At 43.8% G+C, this 23,287-nt stretch overlaps 1 protein-coding gene across 15 annotated transcripts in view; it reads right to left on the bottom strand.

Annotated features, from left to right (window-relative positions):
* Positions 1-23,287, bottom strand: part of LOC106569653 (receptor-type tyrosine-protein phosphatase F) — a 469,500-nt gene that overhangs the window by 2,195 nt on the left and 444,018 nt on the right. For 14 of the 15 annotated variants that reach the window (XM_045694461.1, XM_045694460.1, XM_045694463.1 and 11 more), the window contains 6 exons: positions 17,893-18,178; positions 8,185-8,363; positions 3,167-3,293; positions 2,957-3,082; positions 580-734; positions 86-221 (listed from right to left, as the gene is read on the bottom strand). In XM_045694461.1, the coding sequence (XP_045550417.1) occupies positions 86-221; positions 580-734; positions 2,957-3,082; positions 3,167-3,293; positions 8,185-8,363; positions 17,893-18,178 (1,009 nt within the window). Of the gene's footprint in view, positions 1-85; positions 222-579; positions 735-2,956; positions 3,083-3,166; positions 3,294-8,184; positions 8,364-17,892; positions 18,179-21,214; positions 21,267-23,287 lie in introns of those variants that run through there. The other variant, XM_045694472.1, reaches the window with a different exon arrangement.

Genomic DNA, 23,287 nt, shown 5'->3' with positions numbered 1-23,287 from the left:
TTTTGATTCGTTGTTGAGAAGCATTTCCCTCCATTCCACTCTCCAACAACGGAAGACAGCAACAGTACAGTATATTCGTCCATACCTCTGTCTGCACCATGGCAGGTCTCTGGGTGCGTAACGTCTTGACGGTCTGGAACAGGTCCACCACCCCTTCGTACCTCATCCTCTCCAACACGATACTCAGAGTGATGAAGACCCCTGTCCTGCCCACCCCGGCACTGAGGAAGAGGAGGAACACACACACACATTACACAACTTATACAGTATGCATAGTATCCTACAAGGCTTGGGCGGTATCCAGATTTTCATACCGTCATACCGTTCTTCTGCCAACCCGGGATCTACGGTATTACCGGCATAACACACAAGGGGACGCTACAAACGCAAAAAAAAAGCCCATTGGGCGTCTATTACCTACCATCCTACTTCCAGGAACTTACTTTATACTAACTGCATGGTACCGGATGGTGCCTAGTGATTCTTGTTTTAATTTATCCAAAAGCAACACGCCAGTCATTCATTGTGTAATTACTATTTTACCATGTAATTTCTGGCTATTCAGCCAAGTCTCATTACCTGCAGTGAACAGTGATTGGTCCGTCCTGTCCAAACTGCTCCTTGGTTTTATGCACTTGGCCAATGAAATCGATGAATCCTTCCCCGGTTTTTGGCACTCCTTGTTCTGGCCAATCAGTGAACTGGAATTGGCGGATCGTCCTGGATTGGCCATCCTAAGGGAACCAATAGGAGGAGAGTATGTTAGAGTGGTAGTCGAGAGGGAACCAGTCATGTGATCAGGTGCCACAAAGAGGAACTTAGGAAAATTGAATTTGGCTCAGAACAGGGCAGCAGGGCTGGTCCTTGGATGTAGACAGAGAACAAACATTAATAATATGCATGTCAATCTCTCTTGACTGAAAGTAGAAGAGAGATTGACTTCATCACTACTTGTATTTATGAGAGGTATTGACATGTTGAATGCACTGAGCTGACTGTTTAAACAACTAGCACACAGCTCAGACACCCATTCATACCCCACAAGACATGCCACCAGAGGTCTCTTCACAGTCCCCAAGTCCAGAACAGACTATGGGAGGCACACAGTACTACATAGAGCAATGACCATATGGAACTCTATTCCACATCAGGTAACTGATTCAGCAGAAGAATCAGATTTAAAAAAGGAACATACGCACTATACATACACGTACACATGGAGTTTGTACTGTAGATATGTGGTAGAGTAGGGGCCTGAGGGCACACACATAGTGTGTTGTGAAATCTGTTATGAATGTAATGTCATGTTTTTAAATTGTAAAACTGTCTTAATTTTGCTGGTTCCCAGGAAGAGTAGCTGCTGCCTTGGCAGGAACTAATGGGGATCCATAATAAACCCCAGGAAGAGTAGCTGCTGCCTTGGCAGGAACTAATGGGGATCCATAATAAACCCCAGGAAGAGTAGCTGCTGCCTTGGCAGGAACTAATGGGGATCCATAATAAACCCCAGGAAGAGTAGCTGCTGCCTTGGCAGGAACTAATGGGGATCAATAATAAACCCCAGGAAGAGTAGCTGCTGCCTTGGCAGGAACTAATGGGGATCCATAATAAACCCCAGGAAGAGTACCTGCTACCTTGACAGGAACTAATGGGGATCCATAATAAACCCCAGGAAGAGTAGCTGCTGCCTTGACAGGAACTAATGGGGATCTATAATAAACCCCAGGAAGAGTAGCTGCTGCCTTGGCAGGAACTAATGGGGATCCATAATAAACCCCAGGAAGAGTAGCTGCTGCCTTGACAGGAACTAATGGGGATCCATAATAAACCCCAGGAAGAGTAGCTGCTGCCTTGGCAGGAACTAAATGGGGATCAATAATAAACCCCAGGAAGAGTAGCTGCTGCCTTGGCAGGAACTAATGGGGATCCATAATAAACCCCAGGAAGAGTAGCTGCTGCCTTGGCAGGAACTAATGGGGATCCATAATAAACCCCAGGAAGAGTAGCTGCTGCCTTGGCAGGAACTAATGGGGATCCATAATAAACCCCAGGAAGAGTAGCTGCTGCCTTGGCAGGAACTAATGGGGATCTATAATAAACCCCAGGAAGAGTAGCTGCTGCCTTGGCAGGAACTAATGGAGATCCATAATAAATACAAATACCAATAGGAGGAGAGTATGTTAGAGCGGCAGCCGAGAGGGAACCAATAGGAGGAGAGTATTTAGAGTGGTAGTCGAGAGGGAACCAATAGGAGGAGAGTATGTTAGAGCGGTAGTCGAGAGGGAACCAATAGGAGGAGAGTATGTTAGAGCGGTAGTCAAGAGGGAACCAATAGGAGGAGAGTATGTTAGAGCGGTAGTCGAGAGGGAACCAATAGGAGGAGAGTATGTTAGAGTAGTAGTCGAGAGGGAACTAATAGGAGGTTAGAGAAGCAGTTGGTGAAGTATCTCTAGGAATAATTTTAAACTGATGAGGAAAACACATATGAGGAACGAGACAAGGTTTCTCTCTCTCTCGCTCTCTCTCGCTCTACCTCTCTCTCTCTCACTACCTCTCTCTCTCTCTCTCTCTCTCTCTCTCTCCCTACCTCTCTCTCTCTCTACCTCTCTCTCTACCCCTCTCTCTCGCTCTCTACCTACCTCTCTCTCTACCTCTCTCTGTCTCTCTCTCTACCTCTCTCTGTCTCTCTGTCTCTCTACCTCTCTCTCTACTGCTCTCTCTCTACTTCTCTCTCTCTACTTCTCTCTCTACCTCTATCTACCTTTCTCTCTCTCTGTCTCTCTACCTCTCTCTCTACCTCTCTCTGTCTCTCTGTCTCTCTCTCTCCCTCTCTCTCTAACCTCTCACTCCATCCCTCTCATTAATTCTCTCACTCACTCCCTCCCTCCCTTCTTCCCGTCTCAGGACATCCCCAGAGATGTGATCTATCTCACAGGTTGACACAGTACACACTCACCCTGGCGTCGGTGACTTTGAACTCTCGGAGGATGTACTGGGGCATGTTGTACTCAGCCATGGGGTCCACTACAAAGTACTGGTACCTGGCTGAGCGCTCTGCTGGCCAGTACTGATGACACTTCTCCTGTAGGGGGATAGACAACCAGGGTTAGAACAGGGTGTGTGTGTGTGTGTGTGGGGTTGTCTACTGTATTTGTGTTCATCTTACCCGTCCCATCTCTCTGAGTTTGGTGAGCATCACTACAATGGTAGAGTTATGTTCCCACAGCATCCTCCAGAAGTCTTCAGTGGTTTCAGCCAGAGGGCCCTGGGTGGCCAGATACCCTTTCTGTTGTCTGGAGAGAGAACATCAGGACACACTTACAGCAAACACACAATTAACTCAACTGACAAGTTCTGCTGACTGGCTATAGGTGGCAGTAGAGTGACATGCAAAACAGAATGAAACGTGCTGAGCCAGAGAGAGAGGGGGAGAGAGAGGGAGAGAGAGAGAGAGAGAGAGAGAGAGAGAGAGAGAGAGAGAGAGAGAGAGAGAGAGAGAGAGAGAGAGACAGCCACGGGTGAACAACTAATGAAGGTGCTACAGGCTAGGCAATAATGTGTAACCATGACATTAGAGTGATGCTCTGGGCCCCACTCCTCACACAAATAAAGGAAAAGAACGACAAAGCAGAGGAGAGGGGGGAGAGAGGAGAGGAAAGAGAGGGGATAGAAGAGGAGAGGAGAGGAAAGAGGATGAAGAGGAGAGGGCGGAGAGAGGAGAGGAAAGAGAGGGGATAGAAGAGGAGAGGAAAGAGGATGAAGAGGAGAGGGGGTGAGAGGAGAGGAAAGAGAGGGGATTGAAGAGGAGAGGGGGTGAGAGGAGAGGAAAGAGAGGGGATTGAAGAGGAGAGGAGAGGAAAGAGGATGAAGAGGAGAGGAGAGGGGTGAGAGGAGAGGAGAGGAGAGGAAGGGGATAGAAGAGGAGAGGAAAGAGGATGAAGAGGAGAGGAGGGAGAGAGGAGAGAGAGGGGGAGAGTGGAGAGGAGAGAGAGGGGATAGAAGACGAGAGGAAAGAGGATGAAGAGGAGAGGAGAGGGGGGAGAGAGGAGAGGAGAGAGAGGGGATAGAAGAGGAGAGGAAAGAGGATGAAGAGGAGAGGAGAGGGGGAGAGAGGAGAGAGAGGGGGAGAGAGGAGAGGAGAGAGAGGGGATAGAAGAGGAGAGGAAAGAGGATGAAGAGGAGAGGAGAGAGAGGTCACACAAACACAGACAGACAGACAGACAGACAGACAGACAGACAGACAGACAGACAGACAGACAGACAGACAGACAGACAGACAGACAGACAGACAGACAGACAGACAGACAGACAGACAGACAGACAGTCTTCTACACTATGAGATGTCTTCCCTCATCATTATCTAAGTGTCTTTTCTTGAGCCTGACAGAAAAGGGATTTTGGGGTCCGATACCGATAACAACTTTTAAGGAAGCAGAAGTCACCGATTACCAATATGTCTGTCAATAAATGTTTTTTTTTTTTTGAGCGGGAATAAAATGTTTTCTTATAGAAACCAAGCACAAGCTAGCTGTTCATTAAGACAATGTTATCCTACAGAAACCAAGCACAAGCTAGCTGTTCATTAAGACAATGTTATCCTACAGAAACCAAGCACAAGCTAGCTGTTCATTAAGACAATGTTATCCTACAGAAACCAAGCACAAGCTAGCTGTTCATTAAGACAACGTTATCCTACAGAAACCAAGGATAAATCACCACAAATGAGCAGATCTTCTTGTTAAGTCTATATATATAATATAGGCGCTTTATCTGTGGAATAAAGACAGATACAAATATTTATGTGAAAGGCTAATATCGGCCAGTAATTTTGGTCAGGTGATGTATCGGTCGGGCTCTGGTCTTTTCCTGCTTGGCTCAGTTCGAGAAACACGAGAGGCGCTTGTGGAGTTTCTATTTCCGCCTGGTTAAAACGAGGCTTAATTACTAAATACTACAGCACACAACAATAACAACAACATTAACAACAACAATAACAACAACTGCAGGTCCCTGTGCTGAGCAGCTGAAGACTCAAGGAATAGCAGACAGGGAGAGAGAAACTATCCATCTGGAAAATGCTTCATTCTCTCTCTCTCTCACACACACACACACACACACACACACACACACACACACACACACACACACACACACACACACACACACACACACACACACACACACACACACACACACACAGTGCTGTTAATGGGAGCGGTTGTCATTAAGGTATTTACATAGTGACAAAGCAGTCTGGGTCTCTGGGGAACAGTTTTCATTAACACTTAATAGGATGAGAGAAAAGCTGTGTGTTAAAGTTTATGGGATGAATGTAGAGGAGAGAAAAGCTGTGTGTTAAAGTTTATGGGATAAATGTAGAGGAGAGAAAAGCTGTGTGTTAAAGTTTATGGGATAAATGTAGAGGAACAAGCTGTGTGTTAAAGTTTATGGGATGTATGTAGAGGAACAAGCTGTGTGTTAAAGTTTATGGGATGAATGTAGAGGAACAAGCTGTGTGTTAAAGTTTATGGGATAAATGTAGAGGAGAGAAAAGCTGTGTGTTAACCTGTTGGGTCTAGGGGGCAGCATTTGCACGTCTGGATAAAAAAAATGTACCCGATTTAATCTGGTTACTAATCCTACCCAGTAACTAGAATATGCATATACTTATTATATATGGATAGAAAACACTCTAAAGTTTCCAAAACTGTTTGAATGGTGTCTGTGAGTATAACAGAACTCATTTGGCAGGCAAAACCCTGAGACATTTTCTGACAGGAAGTGGATACCTGATGTGTTGTATTGACTTTAAACCTATCCCATTGAAAAACACAGGGGTTTAGGAATATTTTGGCACTTCCTATTGCTTCCACTAGATGTCACCAGCCTTTACAAAGTGTTTTGAGTCTTCTGGAGGGAGATCTGACCGAACAAGAGCCATGGAACGATGATGGCCCATTAGACACCTTGCCGCGAGTTCATCTTGGGTACCCTCGTTCCAATACGTTATAAAAGAGTATGCATTCGTCCACCTTGAATATTATTCATGTTCTGGTTAAAAAAGGCCCTAATGATTTATGCTATACAACGTTTGACATGTTTGAACGAACGGAAATATATTTTTTCCCCTCGTTCATGACGAGAAGTCCGGCTGGCTTACATCATGTGCTAACGAGACGGAGATTTTTGGACATAAATGATGAGCTTTTTTGAACAAAACTACATTCGTTATGGACCTGTGATACCTGGAAGTGACATCTGATGAAGAGAATCAAAGGTAATGGATTATTTACATAGTATTTTCGATTTTAGATCTCCCCAACATGACGTCTAGTCTGTATCGCAACGCGTATTTTTCTGGGCGCAGTGCTCAGATTATTGCAAAGTGTGATTTCCCAGTAAGGTTATTTTTAAATCTGGCAAGTTGATTGCGTTCAAGAGATGTAAATCTATAATTCTTTAAATGACAATATAATATTTTACCAATGTTTTCTAATTTTAATTATTTAATTTCTGACGCTGACTTGACTGCCGGTTATTGGAGGGAAACGATTTCCTCAACATCAATGCCATAGTAAAACGCTGTTTTTGGATATAAATATGAACTTGATAGAACTAAAAATGCATGCATTGTCTAACATAATGTCCTAGGAGTGTCATCTGATGGAGATTGTAAAAGGTTAGTGCATCATTTTAGCTGGTTTTATGGTTTTGGTGACCCTGTCTTTGACTTGACAAAACATTACACACAACTCTTGTAAATGTACTGTCCTAACATACTCTAAATTTATGCTTTCGCCGTAAAACCTTTTTGAAATCGTAAAACGTGGTTAGATTAAGGAGATGTTTATCTTTCAAATGGTGTAACATAGTTGTATTTTTGAAAAATTTGAATTTTGACATTTATTTGGATTCAAATTTGCCGCTCTTGAAATGCACCTGCTGTTGATGGAGTGCACCACGGGTGGCACGCTAGCGTCCCACCTAGCCCCAAGAGGTTAAAGTTTATGGGATGAATGTAGAGGAGAGAAAAGCTGTGTATTAAAGTTTATGGGATAAATGTAGAGGAGGAACAAGCTGTGTGTTAAAGTTTATGGGATGTATGTAGAGGAACAAGCTGTGTGTTAAAGTTTATGGGATGTATGTAGAGGAACAAGCTGTGTGTTAAAGTTTATGGGATGTATGTAGAGGAACAAGCTGTGTGTTAAAGTTTATGGGATGTATGTAGAGGAACAAGCTGTGTGTTAAAGTTTATGGGATGTATGTAGAGGAACAAGCTGTGTGTTAAAGTTTATGGGATGTATGTAGAGGAACAAGCTGTGTGTTAAAGTTTATGGGATGTATGTAGAGGAACAAGCTGTGTGTTAAAGTTTATGGGATGAATGTAGAGGAGAGAAAAGCTGTGTGTTAAAGTTTATGGGATAAATGTAGAGGAGAGAAAAGCTGTGTGTTAAAGTTTATGGGATAAATGTAGAGGAGAGAAAAGATGTGTGTTAAAGTTTATGGGATGAATGTAGAGGAACAAGCTGTCTCTCTCTCTCTCTCCTCCTGCCTCTCTCCACTGTGTGAGGCCACATTTAATCTCTGTCCTCTCAGGAAGGCTCATAGCCTTATAAGCTAACAGGCCATGTCAGCACAGGTCGTAGTTTCAACATGGAGTGGTTAATCAACACCCAGGGATGTCTGAGGCAGAGACGACTGAGGATGGATGGACACATTGATTGGACTGATCCAGTCCTGGAGGGCCACAGTGCGTGAAGAAACAGCTGACAGAAGGAGAAAGTTTTGGCCCACCCCAGTCTGACCCAGCTAGACTAGACAGTGAGAGAATCTCTACTGCATTTCCTTTATTCCTCGTGTCCTTCTCAAAACCCATTGGATGAGAAGGTCAAAGGGTCCCTCCCCTCTAAGGAGAGAGGGCGCAAGGAATCAAGGCAATGCAAATGAGATTCTCCCTGTGTCTATAATGATTCCTAAATCAATTCACACAATTGTTGCTGCTTCTCCTCCTAACCTGTAACCGCCGATGCAGCTGGCGTTGATGTAGTCAGACCACACACACACACACACACACACACACACACACACACACACACACACACACACACACACACACACACACACACACACACACACACACACACACACACACACACACACACACACACTCTCTCTCTCTCTTACCTGTATCCATCGATGCAGCTGGCGTTGATGTAGTCAGACCCCTCCACTCCTCTGATAGGCTGCAGACACACGCGTGTCGACTCGAAGGGCATGATGTTCACCAGCCGGTTCTTGAACTTATTGCAGGGCAGGTTGGCACTGATGAACCTGGAGGTGTGGGCTTTGGAGTTAGCCAGTCTCTGTGAGAGAGGGAGGGAATAAGGAGAGGAGAAAAGGAGAAAGGGAGAGAACAGGAGGAGATAGAAGAAGGGAGATAGAAGAAGGAGGGGAGAAAAGGAGGGGAGAGAGAAGGAGGAGAGAAAAGGAGGATAGAGAAGGAGGGGAGGAGAGAGGAGGATAGAGAAGGAGGAGAGAGAAGGAGGGAGATAGGGAAGAAGAGAGAAGGAGGAGGGGAGAGAGAAGGAGGATAGAAAAGGAGGAGAGAGAAGGAGGGAGATAGGGAAGAGGAGAGAATGACGAGGGGAGAGAGAAGGAGGATAGAGAAGGAGGAGAGAGAAGGAGGGAGATAGGGAAGAGGAGAGAAAAGGAGGAGGGGAGAGAGAAGGAGGATAGAGAAGGAGGAGAGAGAAGGAGGGAGATAGGGAAGAGGAGAGAAAAGGAGGAGGGGAGAGAGAAGGAGGATAGAGAAGGAGGAGAGAGAAGGAGGGAGATAGGAGGGGAGAGAGAAGGAGGATAGAGAAGGAGGAGAGAGAAGGAGGGAGATAGGGAAGAGGAGAGAAAAGGAGGAGGGGAGAGAGAAGGAGGATAGAGAAGGAGGAGAGAGAAGGAGGGAGATAGGGAAGAGGAGAGAAAAGGAGGAGGGGAGAGAGAAGGAGGATAGAGAAGGAGGAGAGAGAAGGAGGGAGATAGGAGGGGAGAGAGAAGGAGGATAGAGAAGGAGGAGAGAGAAGGAGGGAGATAGGGAAGAGGAGAGAAAAGGAGGAGAGAGAAGGAGGGAGATAGGGAAGAGGAGAGAAGGAGGAGGGGAGAGAGAAGGAGGATAGAGAAGGAGGAGAGAGGAGGGAGATAGGGAAGAGGAGAGAAGGAGGAGAGAGAAGGAGGGAGATAGGGAAGAGGAGAGAAGGAGGAGAGGAGAGAGAAGGAGGATAGAGAAGGAGGATAGAGAAGGAGGGAGATAGGGAAGAGGAGAGAGAAGGAGGGAGATAGGGAAGAGGAGAGAGAAGGAGGGAGATAGGGAAGAGGAGAGAAAAGGAGGAGGGGAGAGAGTATCACTCACATGTACTTCACTTTATTGTGTTTCTTTAACAGGGGCTCATTAATGTATATCACATTAATAGCAGCAGGACTTTACTGATAGTAACAGTAAGGCATGGTGGGTATAAAATGGTTGTAATGGCTATAGTAGATGGGGGTGGGTGTCCACAGAGCTGGCAACACACACACAGCAGAGCCTGCTGGAGAGATGGGAGTGGGGGAGTGGAGAGGCGTGACTGGCTCAGTCCTGGACCTGGCAGCTCTCACACCACAGATGGACATCACAGGAGTGGACAGACCTGGTGTTTCTCTGTGTGTGGTGGCCAGACTGCCTGGGCTTGAACGGCAGGGCTCGTTCCTCTCTCGCTCCCCCCTGTCCCCCTCTCTCACTCGTATCCTCTCCCTCTCTCTCTCCTTCTACCACTGGAAGAGCTACAGAGCACTGGAGATCATGTAAACAGGACCTTAATGACTCTATTTAGTAAGTCGTACATAGAGTCTGTCTTACCCTTTTCGCTAACACTTTACTTGACACCCAGTGTCATAACACATTATGGCACATTCATAACCATGTCATAACAGCTGACATAACTTGTTATAACCTGTCATAACACTGTCATGACCCATATATTTACATCTGTTGTGAAATGTATAGTGTTATTTTATGGCTGGTTATGACACCTACATAAGAGTGTCAATATCCACATTTATTCAAATTAGTTTTTCCCCTGCCACGAAATTACCTTTTGTTTGAAAGTTTGTTTCTTAGATCCTTTGTTGTTGTAATGAATTCTTTACAGTCCTGTTTTTTTCCATCATATTTTAAATATCTTGTAGAAAATACACTTTATGACACTGTCTAGAAGCATTATGACCATAATAATCATAAAAGCAAGATAGGCCTATTCATGAATTGATGATTAAAAGATTGTGGGGGCTATTTTGTTAGACTTCAGTGCGGCTTTTGACATTATCGTTCATAGTCTGCTGCTGGAAAAACATATGTGTTATGGCTTTACACCCCCTGCTGTACTGTGGATAAAGAGTTACCTGTCTAACAGAACACAGAGGGTGTTATTTAATGGAAGCCTCTCCAACATAATCCAGGTAGAATCTGGAATTCCCCAGGGCAGCTGTCTAGGCCCCTTAGGTTTTTCAATCTTTACTAACGACATGCTACTAGCTTTGAGTAAAGCCAGTGTGTCTATGTATGCGGATGACTCAACACTATACACATCAGCTACTACAGCAATTTAAATGACTACAACACTTAACAAAGAGCTGCAGTTAGTTTCAGAATGGGTGATTAGGATAAAGTTTGTCCTAAATACTTCCAAAACTAAAAGCATTGTATTTGGGACAAATCATTCAATGAACCCTAAACCTCAACTAAATCTTGTAATGAATAATGTGGAAATTGAGCAAGTTGAGGTGACTAAACTGCTTGGAGTAACCCTGGATTGTAAACTGTCATGATCAAAACATATTGATACAACAGTAGTTAAGATAGAGAGAAGTCTGTCCATAATAAAGCACTACTCTGCCTTTTGAGCAGCATGGCTGGCCTTTGGATGTAGACAGAGAGCAAACATTAATAATATGCATGTCAATCTCTCCTGGCTCAAAGTGGAGGAGGGATTGACTTCATCACTACTTGTATTTATGAGAGGTATTGACATGTTGAATGCATCAAGCTGTCTGTCTAAACTACTGGCACACAGCTCAGACACCCATTCATACCCCACAAGACATGCCACCAGAGGTCTCTTCACAGTCCCCAAGTCCAGAACAGACTATGGGAGGCGCACAGTACTACATAGAGCCATGACCATATGGAACTCTATTCCACATCAGGTAACTGATTTTTTAATTTTTTTTATTTAACCTTTCATTTAAACTAGCCAAGTCAGTTAAGAACAAATTCTTATTTACAATGACGGCCTACCAAAAGGCCTCCTGCGGGGACGGGGGCTAGGATTAAAAATAAATACAATATAAATATAGGACAAAACCCACATCACGACAAGAGAGACAACACAACACTACATAAAGAGAGACCTAAGACAACAACATAGCAAGGCAGCAACAAATGACAACACAGCCTGGTAGCAACACAACATGACAGCAGCACAACATGATAGCAACGCAACATGACAACAACATGGTAGCAACACAACATGGTAGAAACACAACATGATAGCAACGCAACATGACAACAACATGGTAGCAACACAACATGACAGCAGCACAACATGATAGCAACGCAACATGACAAGAACATGGTAGCAACACAACATGGTAGCAACACAACATGATAGCAACGCAACATGACAACAACATGGTAGCAACACAACATGGTAGCAACACAACATGATAGCAACGCAACATGACAACAACATGGTAGCAACACAACATGGTAGCAACACAACATGATAGCAACGCAACATGACAACAACATGGTAGCAACACAACATGGATGCAGCACAAAACATGGTACAAACATTATTGGGCATAGACAACAGCACAAAGGGCAAGAAGGTAGAGACACCAATACATCGCACAAAGCAGCTATAACTATCAGTAAGAGTGTCCATGATTGAGTCATTGAATGAAGAGATTGAGAGAAAACTGTCCAGTTTGAGTGTTTGTTGCAGCTCGTTCCAGTCGCTAGCTGCAGCGAACTGAAAAGAGGAGCGACCCAGGGATGTGTGTGCTTTGTGGACCTTTAACAGAATGTGACTGGCAGAACGGGTGTTGTATGTGGAGGATGAGGGCTGCAGTAGATATCTCTGAGGGCTGCAGTAGATATCTCTGAGGACTGCAGTAGATATCTCCTGATGCTAGCAGTAGAATCAGATTTTAAAAAACAGATAAAAATACACCTTATGGAACAGTGGGGACTGTGAAGAGACACACTCATAGGCACAGACACATGCATACACACACACGATAACATACACACTATACACACACATATATTTAGTACTGTAGATATGTGGTAGTGGAGTATGGGCCTGAGGGCACACACATAGTGTGTTATGAATTCCGTTATGAATGTAATGTTTTTAAAATTGTAAAACTGCCTTAATTTAACTGGACCCCAGGAAGAGTAGCTGCTACCTTGGCAGGAACTAATGGTGATCCATAATAAACCCCAGGAAGAGTAGCTGCTGCCTTGGCAGGAACTAATGGGGATCCATAATAAACCCCAGGAAGAGTAGCTGCTACCTTGGCAGGAACTAATGGGGATCCATAATAAACCCCAGGAAGAGTAGCTGCTGCCTTGGCAGGAACTAATGGGGATCCATAATAAACCCCAGAAAGAGTATCTTCTACCTTGGCAGGAACTAATGGGGATCCATAATAAACCCCAGGAAGAGTAGCTGCTGCCTTGGCAGGAACTAATGGGGATACATAATAAACCCCAGGAAGAGTATTTTTACCTTGACAGGAACTAATGGGGATCCATTATAAACCCCAGGAAGAGTAGCTGCTGCCTTGGCAGGAACTAATGGGGATCCTTAATAAAGCCCAGGAAGAGTAGCTGCTGCCTTGGCAGGAACTAATGGGGATCAATAATAAACCCCAGGAAGAGTATCTTCTACCTTGGCAGGAACTAATGGGGATCCATAATAAACCCCAGGAAGAGTACCTGCTACCTTGAAAGGAACTAATGGGGATCCATAATAAACCCCAGGAAGAGTAGCTGCTGCCTTGGCAGGAACTAATGGGGATCCATAATAAACCCCAGGAAGAGTAGCTGCTGCCTTGGCAGGAACTAATGGGGATCTATAATAAACCCCAGGAAGAGTAGCTGCTACCTTGACAGGAACTAATGGGGATCCACAATAAACCCCAGGAAGAGTAGCTGCTGCCTTGACAGGAACTAATGGGGAACCATAATAAACCCCAGGAAGAGTAGCTGCTGCCTTGGCAGGAACTAATGGGGATCCATAATAAACCCCAGGAAGAGTATCTTCTACCTTGACAGGAACTAATGGGGATCCATTATAAACCCCAGGAAGAGTAGCTGCTGCCTTGGCAGGAACTAATGGGGATCCTTAATAAACCCCAGGAAGAGTAGCTGCTGCCTTGGCAGGAACTAATGGGGATCAATAATAAACCCCAGAAAGAGGAGCTGCTGCCTTGGCAGGAACTAATGGGGGTCCATAATAAACCCCAGGAAGAGTGGCTGCTGCCTTGGCAGGAACTAATGGGGATCCATAATAAACCCCAGGAAGAGCGGCTGCTGCCTTGGCAGGAACTAATGGGGATCCATAATAAACCCCAGGAAGAGCAGCTGCTGTCTTGACAGGAACTAATGGGGATCCATAATAAACCCCAGGAAGAGTAGCTGCTGCCTTGGCAGGAAATAATGGGGATCCATAATAAACCCCAGGAAGAGTGGCTGCTGCCTTGGCAGGAGCTAATGGGGATCAATAATAAATACAAATACAGTTGAAGTCAGAAGTTTACATACACCTTAGCCAAATACATTTAAACTCAGTTTTTCACAATTCCTGACATTTAATCCAAGTAAAAATTCCATGTCTTAAGTCAGGTAGGATCACCACTTTATAAAAAAAAATTGAAATGTCAGAATAATAGTAGAGAGAATGATTTATTTCAGCTTTTATTTCTTTCATCACATTCCCAGTGGGTCAGAAGTTTACATTCACTCAATTATTATTTGGTAGCATTGCCTTTAAATTGTTTAACTTGGGTCAAACGTTTCAGGAAGCCTTCCAGAAGCTTCCCACAATAAGTTGGGTGAATTTTTGCCCATTCCTCCTGAGAGAGCTGGTGTAACTGAGTCAGGTTTGTAGGCCTCCTTGCTCGCACACACTTTTTCAGTTCTGCCCACACATTTTCTATAGGATTGAAGTCAGGGCTTTGTGATGGCCACTCCAATACCTTGACTTTGTTGTCCTTAAGCCATTTTGCCACTACTTTGGATGTACGCTTGGGGTCATTGTCCATTTGGAAGACCCATTTGCGACCAAGCTTTAACTTCCTGACTGATGTCGTGAGATGTTGCTTCAATATATCCACATAATTTTACTCCCTCATGATGCCATCTATTTTGTGAAGTGCACCAGTCCCTCCTGCAGCAAAGCACCCCCACAACATGATGCTGCAACCCTCGTGCTTCACGGGGGGGATGGTGTTCTTCGGCTTGCAAGCATCCCCCTTTTTCCTCCAAACATAACGATGGTCATTACGACCAAACAGTTCTATTTTTGTTTCATCGGACCAGAGGAGATTTCTCAAAAAAGTACAATCTTTGTCCCCATGTGCAGTTGCAAACCGTAGTCTGGCTTTTCTATGGGGGTTTCGGAGCACTGGCTTCTTCCTTGCTGAGTGGCCTTTCAGGTTATGTTGATATAGGACTCGTTTTACTGTGGATATAGATACTTTTGTACCTGTTTCCTCCAGCATCTTCACATGGTCCTTTGCTGTTGTTCTGGACTTTTCACACAAAAGTACATTCATCTCTAGGAGATGGTGTGACGGCTGCGTGGTCCCATGGTGTTTATACTTGCGTACTATTGTTTGTACAGATGAACGACTTGTGGAGGTCTACAATTTTTTTTCTGACTTCCGACTTCAACTGTATGTACATGTCCTTATATCAGCCATTAGTAAAAAAACAAGGTGTCTTGTCCTGATCCTGAAATCTGTTCCTGCATTCATCCCAGTCATCAGCAACAGAACATTGGGGTAGGTGCACGTCTGACATCAATGTGTGAGCAATTACAAAGATAATTTAATATGGTCAACAAATATATATTTATGTTTATGTTATATATATATATATATTTATATTTATGTTACATATATATATTTATGTTTATGTTATATATATATATGTTTATGTTATATATATAAATATTTATGTTTTATATATATTTATGTTATATATATATTTAAGTTTTATATATATATATATATTTTTGTTATATATATATATGTTATATATTTATGTTTATGTTATATATATATTTATGATATGTATATATATTTATGTTATATATATATTTATGTTTATATATAAATGTATGTTTATGTTATATATATATTTATGTTTATGTTATATATATATTTATGTTATATATATATTTCTGTTTATGATATATATATATATATATTTATGTTATATATATTTGTTTATGTTATATATATACATGTATTTATGTTTATGTAATATATATATTTATGTTTATGTTATATATATGTTATATATATATTTATGTTATATATATATTTATGTTATATATTTATGTTTATGTTATATATATTTTTGTTATATATATATATGTATGTATATATGTTTATATATATATGTTTATATATATATGTTTATATATATATAACATAAACATACTGTTGACAAGTAGACTATGGTGTAATGGAATGTTTTGCCTTGTGTAGCTGGTTTAGTGGGTTTTAACACTCTAATGTAGGTGTCATAACCAGCCATAAGATAACACTATACATGTCACAACAGGTGTAAATATATGACAGTGTTATGAACATATTAGAACAGGTTATGACAAGTTATGTTAGCTGTCATGACCTATTATGATATGGTTATGACTGTGTCATAACGTGTTATGACGCTGGCTGTCAAGTAAAATGTTACCAAATGGGTTTTGATTTCCTGGTACCACAACCTTTGTGTAAAAACAAAAAATGCACTTGCTAGAATAGTGAAAGTGGTCAGTAAGACCAGGGGTCATCAGCTGGGTCATCTATCTGACCTGTATAACAGGCGAGGAAGACAGAATCCATCCTGTCTGACTTTTCCCAGCCCCTACACCATGAGTTCCATCCTGTCTGACACCATGAGTTCCATCCTGTCTGACACCATGAGTTCCATCCTGACTGACACCATGAGTTCCATCCTGTCTGACACCATGAGTTCCATCCTGTCTGACACCATGAGTTCCATCCTGTCTGACACCATGAGTTCCATCCTGTCTGACACCATGAGTTCCATCCTGTCTGACACCATGAGTTCCATCCTGTCTGACACCATGAGTTCCATCCTGTCTGACTGTGTCCAGCCCCTACACCGTTGAACTTTGTCATTGTAGTAGTATTGATGGCTGTCATCTCTATGACTTGAACTGTATGTCATTGTAGTAGTATTGATGGCTGTCAGCCCTATGACTTGAAATGTATGTCATTGTAGTAGTATGACTTGAACTGTATGTCATTGTAGTAGTATTGATGGCTGTCAGCTCTATGACTTGAACTGTATGTCATTGTAGTAGTATTGATGGCTGTCAGCCCAATGACTTGAACTGTATGTCATTGTAGTAGTATTGATGGCTGTCAGCTCTATGACTTGAACTGTATGTCATTGTAGTAGTATTGATGGCTGTCAGCCCTATGACTTGAACTGTATGTCATTGTAGTAGTATTGATGGCTGTCAGCCCTATGACTTGAAATGTATGTCATTGTGAGCCATGTGGATTTATATGTTCAACGTTGTTTTATATGGTCATTTTCTGGGACAATAAACTTTAAACTACTGTAGAACCTGGGCAACTGGCTGCCCCTTTTGTAGACCTGTGGAACAATTTCCCGCCAAATTAAAAAAATATTCTGAAGGAACTCAGTCGGGGTCTCAACTTATTGTTGCTAGGTAGAATAGTAGAATACACCATAAACATATACACATTTTGAAATGTGGTTCTACACCAGCAGTTTTTTCTCTTGTTTTATCAGTCACTGGTAGTTACTCAATTAACCAGCGCATTGTTTTGTTTTTTTAGATTGGTAAATTAGTCTTAACGGCCAGCGATCTAAACTTGTAGTAATCACGACTGAATTACCGACCGGGGGCCCGCGTTGATATCGTTAGTCACTCTCACTCAGATATCATGTTAAAAACGGTCAATACTTCTCTCCACCACATGGCAAAAATGTGTAGAATTGCAGCAAATTTACTTTAAAAACGGTTTTCTATTCACTGTAGTGGAGGGCCGCTAAAATGTTTTGCTTGCTGCTTGGGTGGGGTCCCTCCAACAAAAATGTTGCTTAGGCCCCTAAAAGTCTCCGGCCGGCTCTGACTGCATGTCTGGGAATGGATGTGGGTACGCAGGCCCCCCGAGCCACTGCAGCCCCTTATGATGAGTTCCCATTTTTGTTGCGGGCCACCGGCCCCTTCCTTCACAGTTGCCCATCCCTGAACTACACTGTCAAATCACAGGAGGAGGAAGGAGGGTCAGGGACCAATGAGGTAACAGATCTGAAACATCTCCACTGTCACTGTCCAATCACAGGAGTAGTGGCTCCACCTCAACATCTGATAGGCAGGGTAGAATCCTCAACTAGGAATGTATTGGGTAACAATGGTTTACACCTATCCAATCCGTTTCTGATCTACATGTCTAAAGGTTCAGAGGTCATTTCTATTGGGGAGCGAGATGTCAGCTTGATCTCCGGCTCATTATGATGATGATGGTGGCGATGAAGATTGTACATATTATTATTAATAATATTACCTTAAACTCCAGCTCCATGGCGGTGACGGTCTCCCCTGTGGGTGGCTGGGTGAGTTTCTGGATGTGTGCGTACAGGTTGCGTGCGGGGACCTCAGTGAGGCCACAGGTGGCAGCCTCTAGCAGGGCCTCGTGGATGAACACATATTGGTCCTCGGTCTGCACCATGTAGTTCCTCTGAGCTCTCATACACGTCACATGACCGTAGATATCCACTGACTTCTCATGCTTCATACGCTCCAGCATGGCCTCGATCACGATCAGGCAGCCTGTTCTACCCACGCCCGCACTGAGGGAGGAGAGAGGTTAACATTACACGATCAGGCAGCCTGTTCTACCCACGCCCGCACTGAGGGGGGAGGAGAGAGGTTAACATTACACGATCAGGCAGCCTGTTCTACCCACGCCCGCACTGAGGGGGGAGGGAGGAGAGAGGTTAACATTACACGATCAGGCAGCCTGTTCTACCCACGCCCGCACTGAGGGGGGAGGAGAGAGGTTAACCTGTTAGGGCTAGGGGGCAGTATTGACAAGGCTGGATAAAAAACATACCCGATTTAATCTGGTTACCACTCCTACCCAGTAACTAGAATATGCATATACTTATTACATATGGATAGAAAACACCCTAAAGTTTCTAAAACTGTTTGAATGGTGTCTGTGAGTATAACAGAACTCAAATGGCAGGTCAAAACCTCAGAGATTCCTTTACAGGAAGTGGCCTGTCTGACCATTTCTTGAACTTCTTTTCCATCTCTATCTTTTACTAAGGATCTCTGCTCTAACGTGACACTTCCCACGTCTTCCATAGGCTCTCAGAGCCCGGGAAAAAACAGAATGTCGTCATTCCAGCCCCAGGCTGAAACACATTATCGCCTTTCTCAAGTGGCCGATCAAGGGACTCTGGGCTTATGCGCATGACCCGACCGCCCCCGCCTTTGTGATTTTTTCCTCTGTTTGCCGAAAAGGAGATTCCCTGTCGGAATATTATCGCTTTTCTACGAGAAAAATGGCGTAAAAATGGATTTTAAACAGCGGTTGACATGCTTCGAAGTACGGTAATGGAATATTTAGAATTTTATTGTCACGAATTGCGCCATGCGCGCGACACTTCTTTACCATTTCAGATAGTGTCTGGAACGCACGAACAAAACGCCGCTATTCGGATATAACGATGGATTATTTTGGACCAAACCAACATTTGTTATTGAAGTAGCAGTCCTGGGAGTGCATTCTGACGAAGACAACAAAAGGTAATGAAACTTTTATAATAGTAAATATGATTATGGTGAGTGCTAAACTTGCCGGGTGTCTAAATAGCGAGCCCGTGATGCCTGGGCTATGTACTTAGAATATTGCAAAATGTGCTTTCACCAAAAAGCTATTTTAAAATCGGACATATCGAGTGCATAGAGGAGGTCTGTATCTATAATTCTTAAAATAATTGTTATGCTTTTTGTGAACGTTTATCGTGAGTAATTTAGTAAAATGTTAGCGAATTCCCCGGAAGTTTGCGGGGGTATGCTAGTTCTGAACGTCACATGCTAATGTAAAAAGCTGGTTTTTGATATAAATATGAACTTGATTGAACAAAACATGCATGTATTGTATAACATAATGTCCTAGGGTTGTCATCTGATGAAGATCATCAAAGGTGAGTGCTGCATTTAGCTGTCTTCTGGGTTTTGGTGACATTATATGCTGGCTTGAAAAATGGGTGTCTGATTATTTCTGGCTTGGTACTCTGCTGACATAATCTAATGTTTTGCTTTCGTTGTAAAGCCTTTTTGAAATCGGACAGTGTGGTTAGATTAACGAGAGTCTTGTCTTTAAATAGCTGTAAAATAGTCATATGTTTGAGAAATTGAAGTAATAGGATTTTTAAGGTTTTGAAAATCGCGCCACAGGCTGCAAGTGGCTGTTACGTAGGTGGGACGAATTCGTCCCGCCTAGCCCAGAGAGGTTAACATTACACGATCAGGCAGCCTGTTCTACCCACGCCCGCACTGAGGGAGGAGGGAGGAGAGAGGTTAACATTACACGATCAGGCAGCCTGTTCTACCCACGCCCGCACTGAGGGGGGAGGAGAGAGGTTAACATTACACGATCAGGCAGCCTGTTCTACCCACGCCCGCACTGAGGGAGGAGGAGAGAGGTTAACATTACACGATCAGGCAGCCTGTTCTACCCACGCCCGCACTGAGGGGGGAGGAGAGAGGTTAACATTACACGATCAGGCAGCCTGTTCTACCCACGCCCGCACTGAGGGAGGAGGGAGGAGAGAGGTTAACATTACACGATCAGGCAGCCTGTTCTACCCACGCCGGCACTGAGGGAGGAAGGAGGAGAGAGGTTAGCATTACACGATCAGGCAGCCTGTTCTACCCACGCCGGCACTGAGGGAGGAAGGAGGAGAGAGGTTAACATTAAACGATCAGGCAGCCTGTTCTACCCACGCCCGCACTGAGGGAGGAGGAGAGAGGTTAACATTACACGATCAGGCAGCCTGTTCTACCCACGCCCGCACTGAGGGAGGAGGAGAGAGGTTAACATTACACGATCAGGCAGCCTGTTCTACCCACGCCCGCACTGAGGGGGGAGGAGAGAGGTTAACATTACACGATCAGGCAGCCTGTTCTACCCACGCCCGCACTGAGGGAGGATGGAGGAGAGAGGTTAACATTACACGATCAGGCAGCCTGTTCTACCCACGCCTGCACTGAGGGAGGAGGGAGGAGAGAGGTTAACATTACACGATCAGGCAGCCTGTTCTACCCACGCCGGCACTGAGGGAGGAAGGAGGAGAGAGGTTAACATTACACGATCAGGCAGCCTGTTCTACCCACGCCCGCACTGAGGGAGGAGGAGAGAGGTTAACATTACACGATCAGGCAGCCTGTTCTACCCACGCCTGCACTGAGGGAGGAGGGAGGAGAGAGGTTAACATTACACGATCAGGCAGCCTGTTCTACCCACGCCGGCACTGAGGGAGGAAGGAGGAGAGAGGTTAACATTACACGATCAGGCAGCCTGTTCTACCCACGCCCGCACTGAGGGAGGAGGGAGGAGAGAGGTTAACATTACACGATCAGGCAGCCTGTTCTACCCACGCCCGCACTGAGGGGGGAGGAGAGAGGTTAACATTACACGATCAGGCAGCCTGTTCTACCCACGCCCGCACTGAGGGAGGAGGGAGGAGAGAGGTTAACATTACACGATCAGGCAGCCTGTTCTACCCACGCCCGCACTGAGGGGGGAGGAGAGAGGTTAACATTACACGATCAGGCAGCCTGTTCTACCCACGCCCGCACTGAGGGAGGAGGGAGGAGAGAGGTTAACATTACACGATCAGGCAGCCTGTTCTACCCACGCCCGCACTGAGGGAGGGAGGAGAGAGGTTAACATTACACGATCAGGCAGCCTGTTCTACCCACGCCTGCACTAAGGGAGGGAGGAGAGAGAAGGGAAACATTTAATTGGACCTATCGCAATTGAATTCAATACAACTTTATTAATCGTAGAGAGGCAACGTCAGGGTTATACAGTAATATCTAGGAGACTTTTCAAACCTGTACCTCATTAACTTTTTTTCTGTCTGGTAATACATGTCCCAAAAATATATCTCAGATAAAGGACAGGCATTTCAGAACAAACTTCATGTAGATTTGTTTTGGGGTGTCATGACGTTGGCCTCTTTGAGTACAGGGAGGACAGTTCACCCCCTCCCCCCTTGCACCATCCCCCAACCTACCTCCCCCCACCCAGGCCCTGTGTGAGGGGGTTGTAAAATTCCAGAGGAGAATCTTACAACCACATGGCCCAGTTGAGACACAGAGGGGTCCCATAGAGAGACACAGGAAATTCTTCCAACTCACAGAATTGGGGAACCGAATTACATTTGTGTTCTGGAGAAGGTATGGAAGATTGGTGAAGAATCCAGCTACGAACTGGTCCGCTTGGTACAATTTTGTGATACTCAGAAGAGACAATATAGCCATATTACCATAAAACGGTTTATATAATAGCCTCAGCCTTGAGACTTGCATCCACATGGTTGTATAGAATGTATTAATAAGGATAAAGCTATTTGTAAGACATTGAGATGCTATGTACTGATGTTAATGTGATAGAATTGTATTTCTGTACCAAGCTTAACTCAGTCATCGGCACGCCCCCAGGGACACAGACAGGACCAGGCGTCATGTGACAAGCTGTTCTATGTCACTATAAAACCCACCCTGATTTACATTTCTCCAGACCCGGCCTCCACTCCATTGCGAGTTGGCCAATAGGTTTGACCATCCAAGTACTCTACTGAAAGTGAACTATACCACGTGGTTAACTTTTAGACTATCGATACCGACAGAATAAGAACAAGTCTTTGATATTAATTATTAGTCTGCAGCTAAGTAAATTATATCATCGAACGCGAAGACCAACGAAACATCCATTCTATAACGACATTAATGAATGTCGCTTTGAAAGATCCATTCTAACCGAGAGAGAGAGAGAGAGAGAGAGAGAGAGAGAGAGAGAGAGAGAGAGAGAGAGAGAGAGAACGCGGACAAAACTCTCCAACAGAACGACGCTCCAACAAGGATCCCGACGACACACTGAGCGTAAATATATATTGATTGCAGTTGTTCCCAAATAAGTGAGCGTTCATGTGCAATTGATTAGCATGTCAATTGTTAATATTAATGAACTCTGTGTACCTCCTCAGCTGAAAATTTTATGACCCATTGTTCAACAAGACACCAGCCATGCCTGTTAGCCACTAGGGGACATTACTCTACCAATTCTTTGTGATGATAATTACTGTTTGTATACTTTCTGTGAATTACTTAGTTTAGTAAATACATGATTTTAAGACAATTGATGTATGGATGACTCTTAGTAAAGGCTGGGTTCGTGCAGATACAACAATTTACGACGTTTGGAATGAGACTGGACGCGAGGTAAAACACACCATTTAAACCAGAAGATAATCGGCCTATACTATACTATAATAGAATATAATATATAATCTTATAATATAGGAAAGTTATATTAGGAAAATTATAGCTTTGTAATCTGAATATTTTCCTTGGTTGCCCGATCTCCTAGTTAATTACAATTAAACGATTAATCAGTTTAATTGCGTGATAATAATTACAGGGAGTTAATTGATAAACATGTCTTCAGTTTAATGGTACCCCAAAGACACGACAGTTGTTCTGTTGTTCCATGTAGTGAATCTGTTATTCAATGTGTTTATATCGGTAGCAGTAAGGCCAAATGCAATGCTTAATCAAAAAAATAAATTATATATATATATACACACTACTGGTCAAAAGTTTGGACACACCTACTCATTCAAGGGTTTTTCTTTATTTTTACTATTTTCTCCATTGTAGAA

Source organism: Salmo salar, chromosome ssa14 (assembly GCF_905237065.1).
Source record: "Salmo salar chromosome ssa14, Ssal_v3.1, whole genome shotgun sequence".
Classification (NCBI taxonomy): Eukaryota; Metazoa; Chordata; class Actinopteri; order Salmoniformes; family Salmonidae; genus Salmo; species Salmo salar.
The sequence above is the reverse complement of the archived record's forward strand: the minus strand, read 5'-3'. Positions and strand labels throughout refer to the sequence as shown.